Below are 16,381 nucleotides of genomic sequence, written 5' to 3' on the forward strand. Positions count from 1 at the left end.
AAACTCATAGCTACAGAGAACAGGTTGGTGTTGCCGGAGGTGGGAGTTGAGGAGTGGGTGAAAAGCGAGTCTGAAGGTAGACAAACCTCCGGTTATAAAATAAGTAAGTCCTGAGGCTGTGATATAGAACATAGTGACTATAGTTAACATTACTATATATTTGAAAGTTGCCAAAAGAGTAGATCTTAAAAGTGATGAGTCACAAGTAAAAAATAATTTAAGTCTACGAGGCGATGGGTGGTAACTAGACTTACTCCGGTGATCATTTCGCGATAGATACAAATCTCAAATTGTTACATTGTCCTCCTGAGACTAATACAATGTTATATGTCGATTATGCCTCAATAATAATAATAATAATAATAATAATGGGGCGCCTGGGTGGCTCAACCGGTTGAGCGACCGACTTCCGCTCAGGTCATGATCTCGAGGTCTGTGAGTTCTAGCCCCGCGTCAGGTTCTGTGCTGACAGCTGGGAGCCTGGAGCCTGCTTCGGATTCTGTGTCTCCCTCTCTCTCTACCCCTCCCCCGCTCATTCTCTGTCTCTGTCTCTCTCTCTGTCTCAAAAATAAACATTAAAAAATTTTAAAAAAGAAATAATAATAATAATAAAATTTGGGGATCCCTTGCTGAAGGGATAGAGGTTCTGTGCATGTGAAGACCTAACCTTGGAGCTGCTAGGGAAACGTTTCAGGAAGTGTTTTCCCTGATAGCAATGGCTCTATTTTAAGCTAACTTGTAAAATTCTAGAATGAAAAACATTGTATCATAATGGGTTTTGGTGGAACATAGTCATAGGCTCAAATCTCACCAGCTGAGGGATTCTCGAGCAAATTACTTAAACTTTCTGACCTTCAGGTGTCTTTTTATCTCTTTTCAGAAGGATTAAGTGAGAAAATGGATTAACCTGTCATGTATAGGTAATGTTAGCTTCCACCCCCCAGCCTAAGGACATGCATGATATGATTCCATGAGTGAAGGTAACAGTGGCAAACCTGAATAAAGCCTGGGGAGCATGCTGAGTGACACTGACCAAGTCCCCTGGCCAGGGCTGGAGCGCTTACTCCCCAGCTGCAGGGGTGTTCAGGAGGTGGGGTGGTAAGCAGTGGAAGGGGCATGTGCTAGAGACATAGTGTATCAGGCATTCGAGAACTAAAAAACAGAGGATAATTATAAGGATGATGGGGTCCCATAACTATTACTGGGGGCTATGATGCTGTCCAGAAAGTAAGAGAAAGACTAAAATTGATTAGTTATCAATTAAAGGCAAAGTATGAAATCCAGAGGGCCTCCTTGAAAGAGACTCCCATCTCTTTCAGCTGGAGGACAGAGGAACTGAGTTTCAGGGCCACAGTACAATCACAAGAGGAATAGAATTGCAGAGAAGGATGAATTCTCAGTATAGGCATGTCTGCTATTCTGAGGTCAGTGTCCTGGTTGGGAATGACTGGAGCCTGAGATTTGAGGTACATACACGTGGTTCAATTAATTTGAAACTCTTGAGCCCCTATGTGCCCTTGAAAGATCTGGTCTGCTCTTTCCAGGTAAAAGCTAGTTTTTCTCCCTCCCCTGAAGATCATGCAGAGACAGTCACCTTACAGGGGAACATGCGTCCCTGATTAGCAACTACCACACCTTTCCCACTGGCCATTATGCTAATAAATAGGTTTAGTTTGACATAAGCAGCTGGGTAAATTGTGACCTAAACCTGGTTATTAGCATAAAATGGCCAGTAGGAGAGGTGGGGTGTATCTTCCTCTCAGAGGAGCTGTAGGACTTAACAAAAAGTACCCCTGGAGCCAGGAGAGAACATAGAGGTCTTGATTCTAAATGTGCTGGATGAGAGGTACATGTGGTGGGCAGACATGAAACACAAAGTTAGATAAGGGAGAGGTTACTGACGTGAGAGCATTTCCCTGTTGCAAGGATTTGATATCCTGGCAAGGACCATAGAAGATGATGCCACTTCCATGATGTTTTAGGTTGGCTCTTGGAAGCTCAACCAAAATAGAAGCCCCACTGTAGCTGCTCTGCTAGATGTAAAATACTAACATAGCCTCAGATACGTGGTATATGGCCCATGATCTTGCAAGTGCATTCTTTTCCATCCCCATCGAAAAGAACTAAAAACATTTTGCATTTACTTGGAGCAGATAATGCAAGGCTATGTTAGTTCACCTACCCTCTGTCATATGATAGTCTGGAGGGAAATAGATTCTCCAGACATCCCAAGTAATATGGCATCGGTCCAATATATCAATGATATGATGTTGATCCATTCAAATGAGCACGAAGTAGCAAGTACATTGGAAGCCTTTTTGAGGCACATTTATGCTTTCCAGAGGTGGGATATAAATCTTTCAGTGACTCAGGGGCCTGCCTAAGCTATCAAGCTTTTAGGGAGTCTGTGGTCTGGGTATGTTGGGACATCGTTTCAATAGTCAAGAACAAATTATTGTATAGCACACCTCCCACTACAAAGAAGGAAATGCAATGCTTGATTGCCTTTTCTGGGTTCCAAAGACAGCATATTCTGCACTTGAGAATATACTAGACGACATAACATGTTGCCAGCTTTGAGTGTGGCCACAGCAAGAAAGAACTCTGTAGCAAGTAGCCATGTCTCTTGGGCCATATGACCAGGTAGACCTAATGGTATCTGTGATGAAAAAAGATGTTGTGTTGGGTTTATGGTCAGTCCCAATAAAACAGTCAGTTTAGACCCCTTGGGCTCCAAAGCATAGCCATGTCACCTGCAACAGAGAATGATTCATCATTTAATATTAGCTGATCATGGACATTAAGACCTGGCCACTATGAGATAGATTTTGTCAGACCCAGCAACAGTCCATCAGGAAGCTGAAGGGGTAGGATTAGATACACAGAGCCAAGGGCACAGAACACTGCATTTGTGGGTAGCCCAGACCCCTGTGTGATTTGCCACTGTTGTGCCCATGTGCTTCCTTCCTTCACTCCGGTTGTTGTTGAGGAGGGTCGTTTACAATCCATTGACAGAGGAAGGAAAAGGCTGCCCTGAATTCACAGGTGTGTAGTCTCAGTATATGTGCAAGGTGCAGGACGTGCCAGCCCCATTCCTATGCCCTGGAGTCAGCGGTGAGAGGCAGTCCTGCCCCCGGGCAGAGCTTTGGGCAATGCACCCAGTCATTCACTTGGGGTAAATACAGATTCCTGGGCAGCGGCAGAGGTCCTGGCTGATTGGTCAGGAGCTATGAGAAGAACACCTGAAGAATGGGGACAGGGACATCTAAGAAAGAGGTATGAAGACACACCTATGGGCGTAGGTGTGAAGTGTGGAGGTCTTTATAACACACATGAATGCCAACAGAGATCTACCACCAAGAAGGCATTAAACAACCGAGGACACAGAATGATGTGGCCAGTCATCCAGTTGGTTTTGGCCACTAATACCCACTTTTCCCAGCATTGGAACAATGACCATGTGAAGGAATACCCATGGTGGCAATTCCATGGGATGGAGGCTAGGCACGGGCCCGGCAGCATGAATCCCAACTCACCAGATCTAGCTACCACTGCACTGTTGCCACATGTCGAATCACCCAATGGAGACTGATGCCAGAGCCCTGAGAGCATGAAGTCCTCAAGGAAGTCAACCAGTTACCCAATGGTGACAGATGCCATCAGCCTCATTTTACTGCTAGAAGATGCTGCAAATGATCTGAATGTAACCAACACATAGTCTGGATAGGAGTTTGTCTTTGCTGCATGCAGGGCTTCAGGCAACACCACCATGTGGGCACTTCTCTGTGTTAGACATTTGCATGCAGATAAATCCATTTAACTTTATAGAGCATGAACTGTATGTCCAGCTCTGTGCTAGGTGCTGGGGCTGCACAGACAGACAGGGTCTTACTCTCAGTCGTTGAATAGCTATTGTGGATTACTTTTGTCCTTGGGACATGATAGCAAAGTACCAGCACTGAAATGATTTCATGGGCTAACTAAGCAAATTCTGAGCTCAAGTGACTTCATCATTCAGTGGCTAATTTGGGACTGGGCACCAGAATCTTCTATTTTCTTTGACGATCTGACTCAAAGTATTTTCATCGATGTTGATCAGATAAACAAGTCTTGCTGGTAAGCAGCATCTTCAAGGGCACTTGATGAAGAAAACAAGATGGAATGAAGTGAATTGGAATTTCAGCTTTCTACCTTGTGGATGTGAACATCGCCTTCCCACCTGGAGTGAGTCTTATCTAGGGTGAGAAGTTTCGGGCATCTCTGCAGCAGAGAGGTCCCCTTTGCCACTCATCTCCCGTCTGGCTCCCCTGGTGCCTCTGTGAAGCCACAAAGTCCAGACAAGTTTCCCTGGAGGAGTCAGCTGGCCTTCTGCGGCCACCTCCAGAACCTGTCCTGTCTGAAATGGACACACTGATGGAGACTTCCTTCTACTCAAGCCCTCCAACCTGCAGCGGCCACTTCTCGGAGATGTACACGCAAATCACTTCCATTTGGCGGTAACTTTCCACACCTGTTTCCTAAGAATAAATGCTTGTCACCAGGAAGGATGAATAAGAGTGGCCACACTAGGATAGGATGGGAAAGCAAAGTAGATCTGTCTTAGTCCCTCTGTAAGCCCCAAACATCTACATTTGCCCAGGGACAGGCCTGGATTTAATCACACTGGAGAAACCGAGTCACCTCACTCCTCAGGAATAGTTAAAATCATCCCAGGAAAGCATATGAAGCAAGGTGAGGAGTGGGTGGTGGCAAGATCAAGAGCCTGGTGGCTCTAAACTTTGTACATAGCAGGGGCTTAGGGCAGCACCCCCCGCCCCATAGTGGGGGTTTGGAAGCACGCTGATCCCAGGGGGACGCTGCACTTCCACAGGCTTCCAGGCATTCGATGCAATCCGCAGATGGCCACAGTTCAAGAAATACAGAGATGTTTTGTGAATGCTTTTATTCACATAGATAAATGTGAATTTAATCCAGACCAATGGAGAGTACACTTATCTCCTTAGGAAACTTAAGGAGAACTCGCAGCTTCAGAAGTGGGGACAAAAGGGCGAAGAATCCCAAAAAAGTGGGATCCTGGAATCCAAAGGATGAGACTTTTCAGAAGGAGAAGATGTTGACAGATCAAAGACCAAATGAAACGAGGATTAAAAAGAGGGGTTTTTATGTGTTACCGCTGACCTCCCAAGAGTACACATTGATGTTGGGACAGACTCCAGACCGCAGCTGAAGAAGGGGACAGGCAGTGAGCTCAGTGGAAAGAGTGAGCTCCAACAACTCTTGCGGAAGGTTCCGGAAGCATGAGCAGAGCGGACTAGGCTACAGGCTATGGGACTTGGGTAGTGAAAGAACTTGTGTTTCCTGAGCCCCACTGTGCCATGCCACGTATACATGGACACCCCAGAGCCCCCCACATTTCATCATCACACAAACCCACGAGATGAGCAAAAAAGTATATTCATGTCACTAATGAATAACATGAGGCTCAAAGAAGTAATTGGGACCCAAGTCTGTTTTCAAAGCTGTCCTTTCCATGACAGTTACATGTCTGGTAGAGTCATGGGAAGATTGGTTGCTATTTTAAGGCGGTGGGGAGAAATAAGTCTTCCTAATCCCACTGCAAGCGCCCTACATCTCATCTCACCTGCTCTCTCTCCTCCCAGGAGCTCTGTCCAGGCCCCAGATCAGAGGAGAGTGGGGTGGGTGAATCAGAACGACCTCAGCCATGTCATCTTTGATACGCCTTGTCTGCGAGACAGGTAGAGCTCTAAGAAGAACAAAGCTGGATTTTGTTTATTTAAACATCAATAGCCAGGACTCCAGACCAAGCCTGCACTCTTGCTTCAGCTATTTACCACGTGTTATTCCTATCTCCTTCCCCACAGTCCTTGTGGCATCGACATTATGTGGCTTTGGTCACCTTCTGGCCGACTGAGTCCTGCCCCTCAGCCCCAGGAGCATGATGGGGCTACACAGCCCCCACCGACACACTGCTCCCCTCAAAAAAAGAAGCTTTTCCACAAGAGAAAAATGATCTAGCCCACTCTCTTCCTGAATGACAATATACTCTATGAATATTGCCACATTTTATTTTCTTCCCAATTCCCTTATTCTACTACCCCCTTCACTCCCATTCCATCCGGAGAGGTAGGCCTGGCTGAAATAATAATCCCAGGTGCCAGCTGAGAAAGCCAAATGCAGCTCAGTTAGGAAACATCTCAAAGCCCTAATAACCAAATACTGCAGCTGGGACTTATTTTCCCCTGGCCCCAACCCAGAGCTATTTCCTTCAGCCTTCAAACCTCTGTGCACATCCACGTTCCCAGCCTGTGGGGGGTTGCGGAGGCCCAGTGTTGGGGGGATTTGGTGCCAGGCCCTGTGCAGGCACCTGCACAGAAATGAGTTCATTCAAGTCTCGCTTCACCACTCTGCATGAGGTAAAAAACCATTTTAATCAGGTAAAAATAACCAGTTCTCAACAAGGAAAACCATATCAGTAAGTGAAGTGATTTATCTAAATCAGAAATTGAGGTGGTACTTAGAGGGCCAGGCCCAGAGCCAGCTTTGCTGGTCCTGGGTGTGGGGACCACTCTTGGAACTGGACGGTCTGGAGAGGACTCCACCTTGGTGCACCTCGCCAGGTGTGGATATGCGCGTCCTGCCTGCCCTTCCCACCCACAAGGCGACTGAGGTTTAAGTGAGATTGTGCATTTGAAAGTTGCTTGATTACAGACGTGCAGGGCCTGCGCCCTTTCTAAAGGGCATCAGAGGGAAAGAGAGAGGATGAGGCCACTTGTCAGTGAGGCCATCATTTCATCACTCGATGTCCATTCCTGATGATTAAGCAAAGCACTGAGATTCCCACTCTTTGATTCACGAAGTAAACATACAGGGTGTACCATCACCTTCCTATCACTCTCTGTTCATTCAAAAACTCTTCACTGTTGAGTGACCCTTCCAGGAAATAAGTACAGGGAATGTAAACCGTCTGTACATTCAGAGTCCAGAGGTTTTCCCGGATGATGGGCGTACATGTCTGGAGGCAAGCCCTGGACGCTGGGACCTAGAAGATCTGCGTCTCGCCTCTTACCAGCCATTGGATCCCAGGCAAATCAGTTAACCTTCATGGGCCTTTGTTTCTTATCTCTCTCTCTCTCTCTCTCTCTCTCTCTCTCTCTCTTGGAGAAAGAGAGAGCATGAGCAGGGTAGAGGTGCAGAGGGGGAGAGAGAGAGAGAGACAGACAGACTGACAGAATCCCAAGCAGGCTCCATGTTCAGCATAGAGCCTGATGCAGAGCCGGAGATCATGACCTAAGCCGACATCAAGAGACACTCTTAACCAACTGAGCCACGCAGGCACCCCTGTTTCTTATCTCTTAAAGGGAGATCTCTGGGGTCACTGGGCTTCCTTCTCTCCTTTACTGCAGAGAAGATAAAATGTCAGCATATACTAGAGTGTAACCTTGTACCAACTCTGAGTTTTAACCTCAACGGCCTCTCTTACTAGCTGTGTGACTTTGGGCAAATGCCTTTCCCTTTCTGATCAAAGATTTCTTTCTGTGAAAAATGACAAGGTCTGTTGTGAGAATTAAGCAGCCTACTTCAGCATTGGGTGGCCCCATCCTGGCCCACCTTCAAGATAGCTCATTATGGAAGCACAAGAGTGTCCTTAGCAAACAGCTCTTTGACCTCTCCAGAGTTCTCAGTGCAGACCTAGTCTGCTTGATTACACAGCCCCTGGTTTTGCTGCGAACCCTAATTTCTCCAGCAAAGAAATATCTTGAAATGATCATGAGCAAAGTGGCCTTCTCGGACCAGCAAGCAGGTGGCTGTTACAGGTCCTTCCTCAGGACTGACCTCCTCCTGCCCAGGGAGGGGGTGGGAAAGGCGGGTTGGAGACACCTGATGTCACACAGCCCTACATAAGGGCCTCCTTTAGACTCCTGCGGGTGGTTTGGAAGCAGCTGGAGGAATGAATTAGGTCCTGGTTGTGGGTTTTTTTTTTTTTTTTAAGTCAGACACAGACACAGCTGTTGAGCAAAATGCAGACTCCACAGAAAACCCAAAGCCTCAGACCCTTCAAGCAGAGGAAGAGTTTAGGTAAAGTTCTCAGAGTTGCTGTCTGGGTTGCCAGAGAGAGGGAACAGGATACAGGCTTCTCTTGCTGTTTACTTATTCTTTTGTCTTTAAAATATTCACAGCAACCAGACAAGAGGAAGTTGCTGGAATCCAGGCAAAGTTCCCAAACAAGATCCCGGTAAGACTCCATTGTGCTTTTTGAAAAGGAGTATGCCTTGTTTCTTAACAAAAACAAAAACAAAAACAAAACCCCAAATATAACAAGAAGAACAACAAAAAAAAAAAATCCCCACTGGCTCTCCCTGTTCTAAGTTTCTAAGGCAGTGAGAGCTCTGTCACATTCTTAGGGGTTGACCCTCTTGACAGGTGATAGTGGAGCGCTATCCCAGGGAAAAGTTCCTGCCTCCGCTGGACAAGACCAAGTTCCTGGTCCCTCAAGAGCTGACCATGACCCAGTTCCTCAGCATCATCCGGTAGGTGACAAAGTACATGTGGCGGCATGTGCTGGGCTTTTTCTGTTTGCTTTGTTAGTTGGTTTGGTTCTGAGGATGGGAGCATTCTGGAAGAGAGGGAAAACATTTTCTCTGTGACTCACCTTTTAGCATCTGTAGTGCCCAGAAAAGATGCTCTGAGAACTAATCCAATTTAAACAGGTGGGGGAACCCCACAGATAACAAATCTAAAGAGAGTAACTCTTCTAAAATGTTTCAGAGGTAGTCTTGGCTCTGAAACTAGACCGAAAGTGCCTTTCCTCTACGTGCTGTTTAAAACCCAGTCTGCATTTTCCCAGGAGAGACACAGTACCTTTAAAGGGTGTGTGCACCAGGGGATTGGGGACCTCTTCAAAAGGCAAATACTCCCTGCACTGCTTAGACCCTGGGTGGCAGAACAGGGAAGGAGTACCCACACATGCCCCTTCCTTGGGTTAAGGCACAGTGAAGAAAATGGAGAAATTTTTAAAGTTTCAGAGGGTTAAGTAGTGTCACCTGACACATGGATTCAATAAAAATGACTTGGGAGTAATGTGAATACAACCTGGGAGGTAATTCTTCACAGGGTTGAAAAGTCCGGTGAGGCCAGCCCTTGCAAGCTGCCTAGATGCTTGTTGCTTGGAGAATTCATTATGAATGTGTGTTGCTCTCGGTTTTGTTTGTCTTGATGAGTTATTTAAGAGCGTCCTGATTTCCTCTCCTCAGGGAAGCTTACGTTGGCCCAGTGTGAACAGAGGTGGCTAAGGGAGCATGAAAGTTAGGATTATATCCCAACATGTTGATGTAACATAGTGTGACCTCCCCTCCCCCACCTCCCTCAGAAACAACCCTTTGAGTTCCGAGAGCTATTCTTTTTCTCCGTCCCAGACAAGAGTCATCTCCTTTCCACCAGCCCTGACCCACTCTCCATCCCAACTTTTGATGCTCCGGGATGTGTATTGAGCATCAGTTATGTTCTGTGTTCTTTCTGGGCTCTGTCTTTACAGCAGTGAAAGAATAGACAAAAATCCTTGTCCACAGCCTCCTCCTCCAAGGAATGCCACAACCCCCATGGAAAGAGAGCATGGCCAAGGACAGGAGATGGGGGTGTAGACTCTAGGAGCAGAGTTCCCTGCAGAGCTGAAGGCAATGCGCCCGTTCCCAGCTCCACCCATACCCTTTGCAGAACACTTCTTTTTTACCCAAAGACAGCCATACAGTCGTCAAAGCTAAAATCTCTGTGCTTATTTTAGGAAGGATTATCTAGTTGTAAAATTAATCAGCTTCCAGCCACCTGTGTCCCAAAGCCACATGGACCTGAAGGTTCAAAGCTTTGAGGCCAGAGTGGGCAGGTTGGGCTGCGTCTGCAAGCAGAGCACATGGAAATGTGCTGCAGGGGGTGCAGAGCCCTTACCTGGGCGTCTACATCATCACATTGTCCTCCACTCCAGGATGAGCCAGGCTTCAGACTGACCTTGACATTTACAGCATGTCCAATTGAACTTTGCTGTTTCTCCATTTCCTTGAGGTGGGGGAGAGATGGCCAGGGGCAGGTGGGTTTGGCGGAAGGGCACACTTGGAGGCAGCAACCTTCTAAAATGTCATCCCAAGGCTGTTTAACAGTGAGATGCTGGAGGATATTGTAATCACGTTTGTATGTCTGGGGATGTGCAAACCTTTGGTTTAAGAGCAAAGAGCTTATTTGCTTAGCATTTTTGTGTTGGTATGTCCCCTAGTAAACAATAGGATCGCCTCACCCTTTTGGCCCAACTGGGAGGACTTATGGTATTTTAAAGCTGCAGGAAAGGAGTAGGGAGCAATTCTATCTTCCTGAGTGTCATGATCCTGCAACCCTCTGGGATGCTTCCCAGGCAAACTGAATTAGAATCTCTATGTGTGGAGTGTAGGAATCTGTATTTTCAGCAGGCACTCCTGGGTCATTGTCAAGTTTGAGGACCATTCCTAGAGCGGGGAAGTGGGCTCCTTGGGTAGACATGTTTGCAGTGAACAAACAGAGGTAAGTCAGGCCTTGGGTCAGGAGCCCATGCCCTGCCCAGTTAAAGTTTCCCTTTCCTGTCCCCCCCACCCTCACCCCCCGCCTAGGAGCCGCCTGGTCCTGGGGGCTTCTGAAGCCTTTTACTTGCTGGTGAACAATAAGAGCCTGGTCAGCATGAGTGTGACCATGGCAGAGGTCTACAGGGACTACCAGGATGAGGACGGGTTCGTGTACGTGACCTACGCCTCCCAGGAGATGTTCGGCTGCCTGGGCTCCGGGAAGACCCTGCCGTCCTCTGCAGAGCATGTCTAGAACCTGTTCTCAAACCTGCGGAGACATGGACCAGCCCCAGTGTGTGCGGCAGGCAGTGATCAGCACCAGCCATCACAGGGACACCTGGCCACCCCTGTCTCCTTTGTGAGGCTCCAGGCTCCCATGTGCTCCGTGTAAGATGGCATGCTGGCTCTTGGGAATCGTGTAAATAGTAAGTCCTTTCTAAGTAGATCTTTATGGTTCTCCGACGATGAGCTGGAGAAGGATCTAAGTGTCTTGTGTGGTGGAGGCCGGCAGGCTCTTGGGGAGTCTGGTGTCACCCCGTGTGGGCAGGAGTCCTGTGTGCGCTCGGTCATTGGGAACTTCGGCCTGAGGACGGGTCTCAGGGGAACCCCCGCGTTCTTCAGGGGGCAGGGGTCCTTATCTGTGTCGTTCCGGAGACGATTGCTGTATTTTCACAGCCTTCACTCCACCTTCTTTTCTCTCAGATTCTGTTTTATCTGTTTATACCATATGAATTTATGCCAAAGATACAACTGATCAATATAGAGTCACTTAACTCGTACATGTTTGCTCTGTGCCAGCTATGTAAGCAGGTCACGTGTCTTAGTGTTTCATCACAACTCTCTCTGGTTAATTATTGTTATCACCATTTCACAATGAGGAAACTGAGGCCCAGAGAGATAAAAAAATGTTTTCCAAATTCACACAACACGATCTGCTGGGACTCGAGCCCAGAGAGTCTGGCTTTGGAAGCCACACTCCTAGCCCTCTGCGAGGCCCTCCATCTGATGAGGTTACTCTTCGAGTTCAGACTGGCTGCTTGAGCCACAGAGCCCGCTTTCATCAACTTAGCCCACCAGGGAGACTTGCAACCTGGGGAGTGTAGCAGAGCTCGGAACTCATGGAACGAGTGACAGTGGGTGTTTGGTTTAGCAGCTGCAGCACCAAGTATGAGCACTCCAACTGTGCTTGGAGGGTATTCGTCAGGGAAGGCTTTGTAGGGTGTTCCACTTGAGCTGGGTCTTGAAGCATGGATAAGAGTTTGTCTAGAAAGGAATTTTATTTATTTAATTCAACATACATTTATTGAGCACTTACTGAAAGGGAAGTCCTATTCTAGGTGCTGGAAATACAACACTGACCAAGACAGGTAAGGTCCCAGACCTCAGGGGTCACAGTTGATTCTAGGAAGGGAAGAAGGACAGTATTCAAGATGAGTTTAGATGCTTATAAGTACAATAAAGAAAAACAAAATGAAACAGAAGGTGATTAGCAGATTTAATACTTCATGAAGGAGGGTCAGAGAGAGCTTCTGGGAGGGAAGAACTTTAACTTGGACCCAAATGATGACCAGGAGCCAGGGGTGGAGGCTAAGCATGCCAGGGGGAAGGGTGGCTGTGAGATCCAAAGGTTTGAGAGCTTTACAAACGGAAAGGGTTCCAGCGTGGCTGCAGCCAGGGAAGGCGAGAGAAGCTAGGCAGGGGCCAATCCTACAGGGTCGACTTTGCTAAGGCGTTAGGGTTTTATTTTAAGGTTGGTAAGTGGGAAAGGAGAAGCATTCTAACTGGAGAGAGAGAGAGAGAGAGAGAGAGAGAGAGAGAGAGAGACTCAGTGAAGGTGTGATCTCCCTAACATCCCCCAGTGGCACTGAGCTGGCCTTTGCCCTCTGCTCACTCCTGGATCCGTGGATCCGTGGATCCATCGTCCTGCTCCAGGCTGCATTTCACTGCTCCCAGGCAGCAGCCAGCCCACTCTCCTGCCCGTGGCTGTCCTTCCCACGCCCAGCTTGCCTGTTCTCCTGCTCTACTCACTTCCTCTAACACACATCCATCAAGTCCTCTCTGCCATCTGCTGAGTGAAACAGCGCCTCCCAGATTTGTTCTCCAGATGTATCCTTTGCTTCACCTTGAGCAGTGAATATTCTTCCTAAATGAGTCCATTTCCCAAGATTGACTTTGACTTTGAGAGCTGGTTGGCGCTGGACATCCACATAACTGGCCGTGCCCGGGGCTGGTGCTCTTGCTCCCAGTCTTACCCGTCCCTGCGGCTGCTCTTGAATCCAGCATCTAAGATTATCATCACTCTGGATTGTAGCTGAGTGAACTGCTGTGCTCTGTTTTGTCTCCAAGACCCTTCCCGATATGTCTTCCCTCCTGCATCGACCTCAGGCTGCCTCGTTTGTGGTGGACAGTGTCCAGTTTCCTGCTGTATAACCAACCAGCCCAAGTTCAGTGCATGAAACCATCACGGCTTTTTTGCACTTATGGAGTCTGTGAGTAAAGATTCCAGAAAGTGCACAGTGGCAACAGCTCCCTGCTGTCGGGGGACTCAGCTGGGAGACCCGAGGGCTGGGAGTGACTTGAACGGCTGGGAGCTGGGATCATCTGGAGGCTTCTTTGGTCTCACGTCTGACTCCTGGGCTAGGATGACTCAAGGCCAGGCCCAGCTGAGACAAGAGGAGCTCCATGTGCCTCTCCCAGTGTGGGTTCCGGGATGGCCATCCTCAGAAGGAGAAGTGGAAGGGCATGTGATCCGAGGAACCAAGACCGCCACTGACCTGTCCCTAGGCGATGAAGTCCAATTGATTTTGGTCCGGATTTTTTTTTCCTTTATTTTCTTAGCATCTACTCAGAGGCGTAAGATTAAATGGCAATGTGTACTTCTGTAAATTATGACTACTTTTCTGTTACAGTATTCATCATTGTCTATTGATTTTTACGAGCTCACAAAGTTGAGTGACTCCCTCTTTGTATACCATATGTATTAAAAATAATTACCCAGTTCCTTTGGTCTTGTTTATGGCAGACTGTCTTACATAACTCCTTTTTATTCTTCTGTGATCTTTTCCTTGTGGATTCTGAGTTCATGTTCTCAATAGAAAGTTTCTCCTAACTCCACGATTATAAAAAGTATATGCCCATCCTGTGTTTACTTCTAGCACTATGTTTCCATTTTGTTTACATTTAAGTATTTGAATGAAGTGGAATTTATTTTGGTAACAAAAGAAAGTATGCAGTTTCAATGCTTAACCAAGTGTTACCAGCACTTTTAATAAGTTATCCATGGGTATTTGAATTCGCTGTGGTTATGCGTTTTTGTCTTAGTACCGTAATAACAAAAGAATGCTTAAGAACAATGGACTGTGGCCTTCCTTTTTTGGATTCCGCATGGCTTTTGGTAATGCTAAGCACATTTGGCTAATCAATGCTTGGTGATAGATTAGAGAACCTGAGCTGTCCACTTCAGAGGGAGATACTAGAATGATGGGATTGTGCCATTGGTTGTTTTTACAATGACCAGCTCAGCCAGGAAACCATTTTGGTTTTAGTGCCTGTTTCCGTGCAGGAACCATCCTCTCCCATAAAACCAAAGAGGATAAGATAAAAATGCATCTGCTTATGTCACAGCTATCACAGAATCTACAGCTGATCTGATGCACTTGACTGCCTAGACTAGAGATAAGCAAACAGTAGCCTACTGCCTCCAGCCATCTGACATGGGCTATTTTTGTAAGTACAGTACTTCTGGAATGCAGCCATGCCATTTATTTACCATGGGCTCTGGCTGCTACTGTGCGACAATGCCAGAGTTGAGTATTTGTGACATAGACCGTATAACCTGCAAAGCCAAAAATGTTTACTGTCTGACCCTTCATAGAGGAAGTTTGCTGATCCCCTAGTCCAGGTTTACAGTATAATTTTATCATCAAGATGTCCTGGGGGATAAATCACATTAAGAACTTTCTTTTCATTGTTGTTGTTTTGGTCCTATATAAGATGAGAAAGAAATTTCCCAGTCGCTGGATTCATTGATTTTGTGTTGCTAAGTCCTTGACTGGAGGCGCTGAATGTAGACACATAGAGTTCTCCACTGGCCAAAAGGTACTCCTAATCATGGTTCATATTCACCAGTCTCCTCCAGGCCCACTCACCCTTCCTTTGCCTCTGAAATATGGATGGGGGATTTCTAGTGTGAACTGTTTCCTTTCGGGAACAAAAGAAACCAGTTCATACCCATTTCCCAGCCAACTCCCTTTGGGTTAGGAGACCTCAGCTGCTCACAGCAGACAGGCCCATCACACAAGACTAAATCCAGGGCAGGGCTTTCCAACCTGTGCACAACTGGAATTTGGGTCAGTAATTCTCTGTTGTGGAGGCTGCCGTGGTATCATAGGAGACTAACAGCACCCCTAGCTTCTGTTTACCGAAGCCGGTAGCACTGTCCCCTCACCCCAGTAGTGACACCAAAAAATCTCCAGCCATTGTCAAATGTCCTCTGGGGGGTGAAATTGCTCCCTGCTCAAAACCACAGTTCAAGTTCACTCTAGACCAGAAGTGTGATCTGTAGACAAGCAGGTCAGCCTGACCTAGGAGTTTATTAAAAATGCAGAAGTTCAGGGCTGTCTCCAGACCCATTGAGTCAGAACCTACAATCTGTCAAGATCCCCCAGGTGATTCACGGGCACTTTAGAGTTTGAGTAGCACAGGCCCAGACATTATGGGTAGTAACAGCCCTGAGGCTTTCTCCCCTCTTCGGAAAGTGCTCTACCTACACCCTCCTCTCTCAACTTTGTGAGCACACAATTTGGCACACACACTGTGGTGTCCTGGGACAAGCCGGAACTTTGTCATCTGACAAACCTAGGTTCAAAAGAAGAGTCTTCCCCTGTGTGTCTGGGGGATTATTTAATCGACGTCAGTGCCCTCATCCGAAAAATCTCTCGTTTGTGTTTCAGAACATGTGGGCCTTCTGAGCAGGTTATTGACGAAAGATCAGCACACTTTTGGTACCAAAGTTTTTAAATCACATATGAACGTTTCTCACAAGTGATGAAGTCACAAAGGCAGCAAGGTTCCCATTAGCAAGACCATACCCGGAGCGGCTTCCTCTACCCTATGAACTCACTAGTTCGGAACTCAAGGGTCTCCATTGACATTTATGTCAGAGCCGGCAAGTGCCACCAGGTGGCGCCAACACCACTTCATTAGGTTTAGAAATTACCAAGCAGTTTGCTGCCAATAAAGCTAAATCCCCCCAATTTTAAAGTCACTAATGGGGTAACTCCCCATTAACTCTGAAAAGGCTAGCTCTAGACAAAGAGGAAATCAGACATAAATGTTGGGGAAGAGTACACAGAGCATTGTATGTGTCTCCTTGACGTGAATGCTAACCAGCCCACGGGAAAGAAATGCTCAGACGTTAACGCTACAAAACATCAGGAAGGAAAGCAGGGTCCTCCGAAATCCTGGTGCTACCATGGAAACCAGAACCATCATAAAGACACAAATGGCCCAGATGGATTCTGGGAGCAGGGTTGGAGAGTGAGGACCATGGGCCACCATGTGGGAAAGGAAGTCAAGAGAGGGATAACAGTAGAGAATTAGTAGTAGCAGAAATAAAACAAGTCCCAAATGTCATTTTACCTTTATTTGATGCCTTTTATCAGAAGATATATGCTTCATGAATATTAGTCCTCCTCCAGCACCTAGTTCAGAGATCTCAGCCACACCCAGGCATCCTAGGCACTGAGTTATGGTATTAGAATAGCTTTTCAGTTCCGAAG

General features: G+C 47.0%; 1 protein-coding gene across 3 annotated transcripts; it reads left to right on the forward strand.

Annotated features, from left to right (window-relative positions):
• The first annotated feature begins 1,770 nt into the window (after positions 1-1,770).
• On the forward strand, positions 1,771-15,605 carry MAP1LC3C (microtubule associated protein 1 light chain 3 gamma). Of its 3 annotated transcripts, none has more exons than XM_042976140.1 (5): positions 1,771-1,846; positions 8,199-8,254; positions 8,443-8,549; positions 10,650-11,026; positions 15,554-15,605. In XM_042976140.1, exons 1-4 carry the CDS (start codon positions 1,831-1,833, stop codon positions 10,852-10,854), a joined length of 384 nt encoding a protein of 127 aa, XP_042832074.1. In that variant the 5' UTR covers positions 1,771-1,830; the 3' UTR covers positions 10,855-11,026; positions 15,554-15,605. The 3 variants fall into 3 exon arrangements, with proteins under 3 accessions (XP_042832074.1, XP_042832072.1, XP_042832073.1); XM_042976138.1 differs by lacking the exon at positions 15,554-15,605 and adding an exon at positions 12,555-13,460; XM_042976139.1 differs by lacking the exon at positions 15,554-15,605 and adding an exon at positions 12,948-13,460.
• Positions 15,606-16,381: the final 776 nt, after the last annotated feature.

The sequence above is a fragment of the Panthera tigris genome, chromosome F3 (assembly GCF_018350195.1).
Source record: "Panthera tigris isolate Pti1 chromosome F3, P.tigris_Pti1_mat1.1, whole genome shotgun sequence".
Taxonomy (NCBI): domain Eukaryota; kingdom Metazoa; phylum Chordata; class Mammalia; order Carnivora; family Felidae; genus Panthera; species Panthera tigris.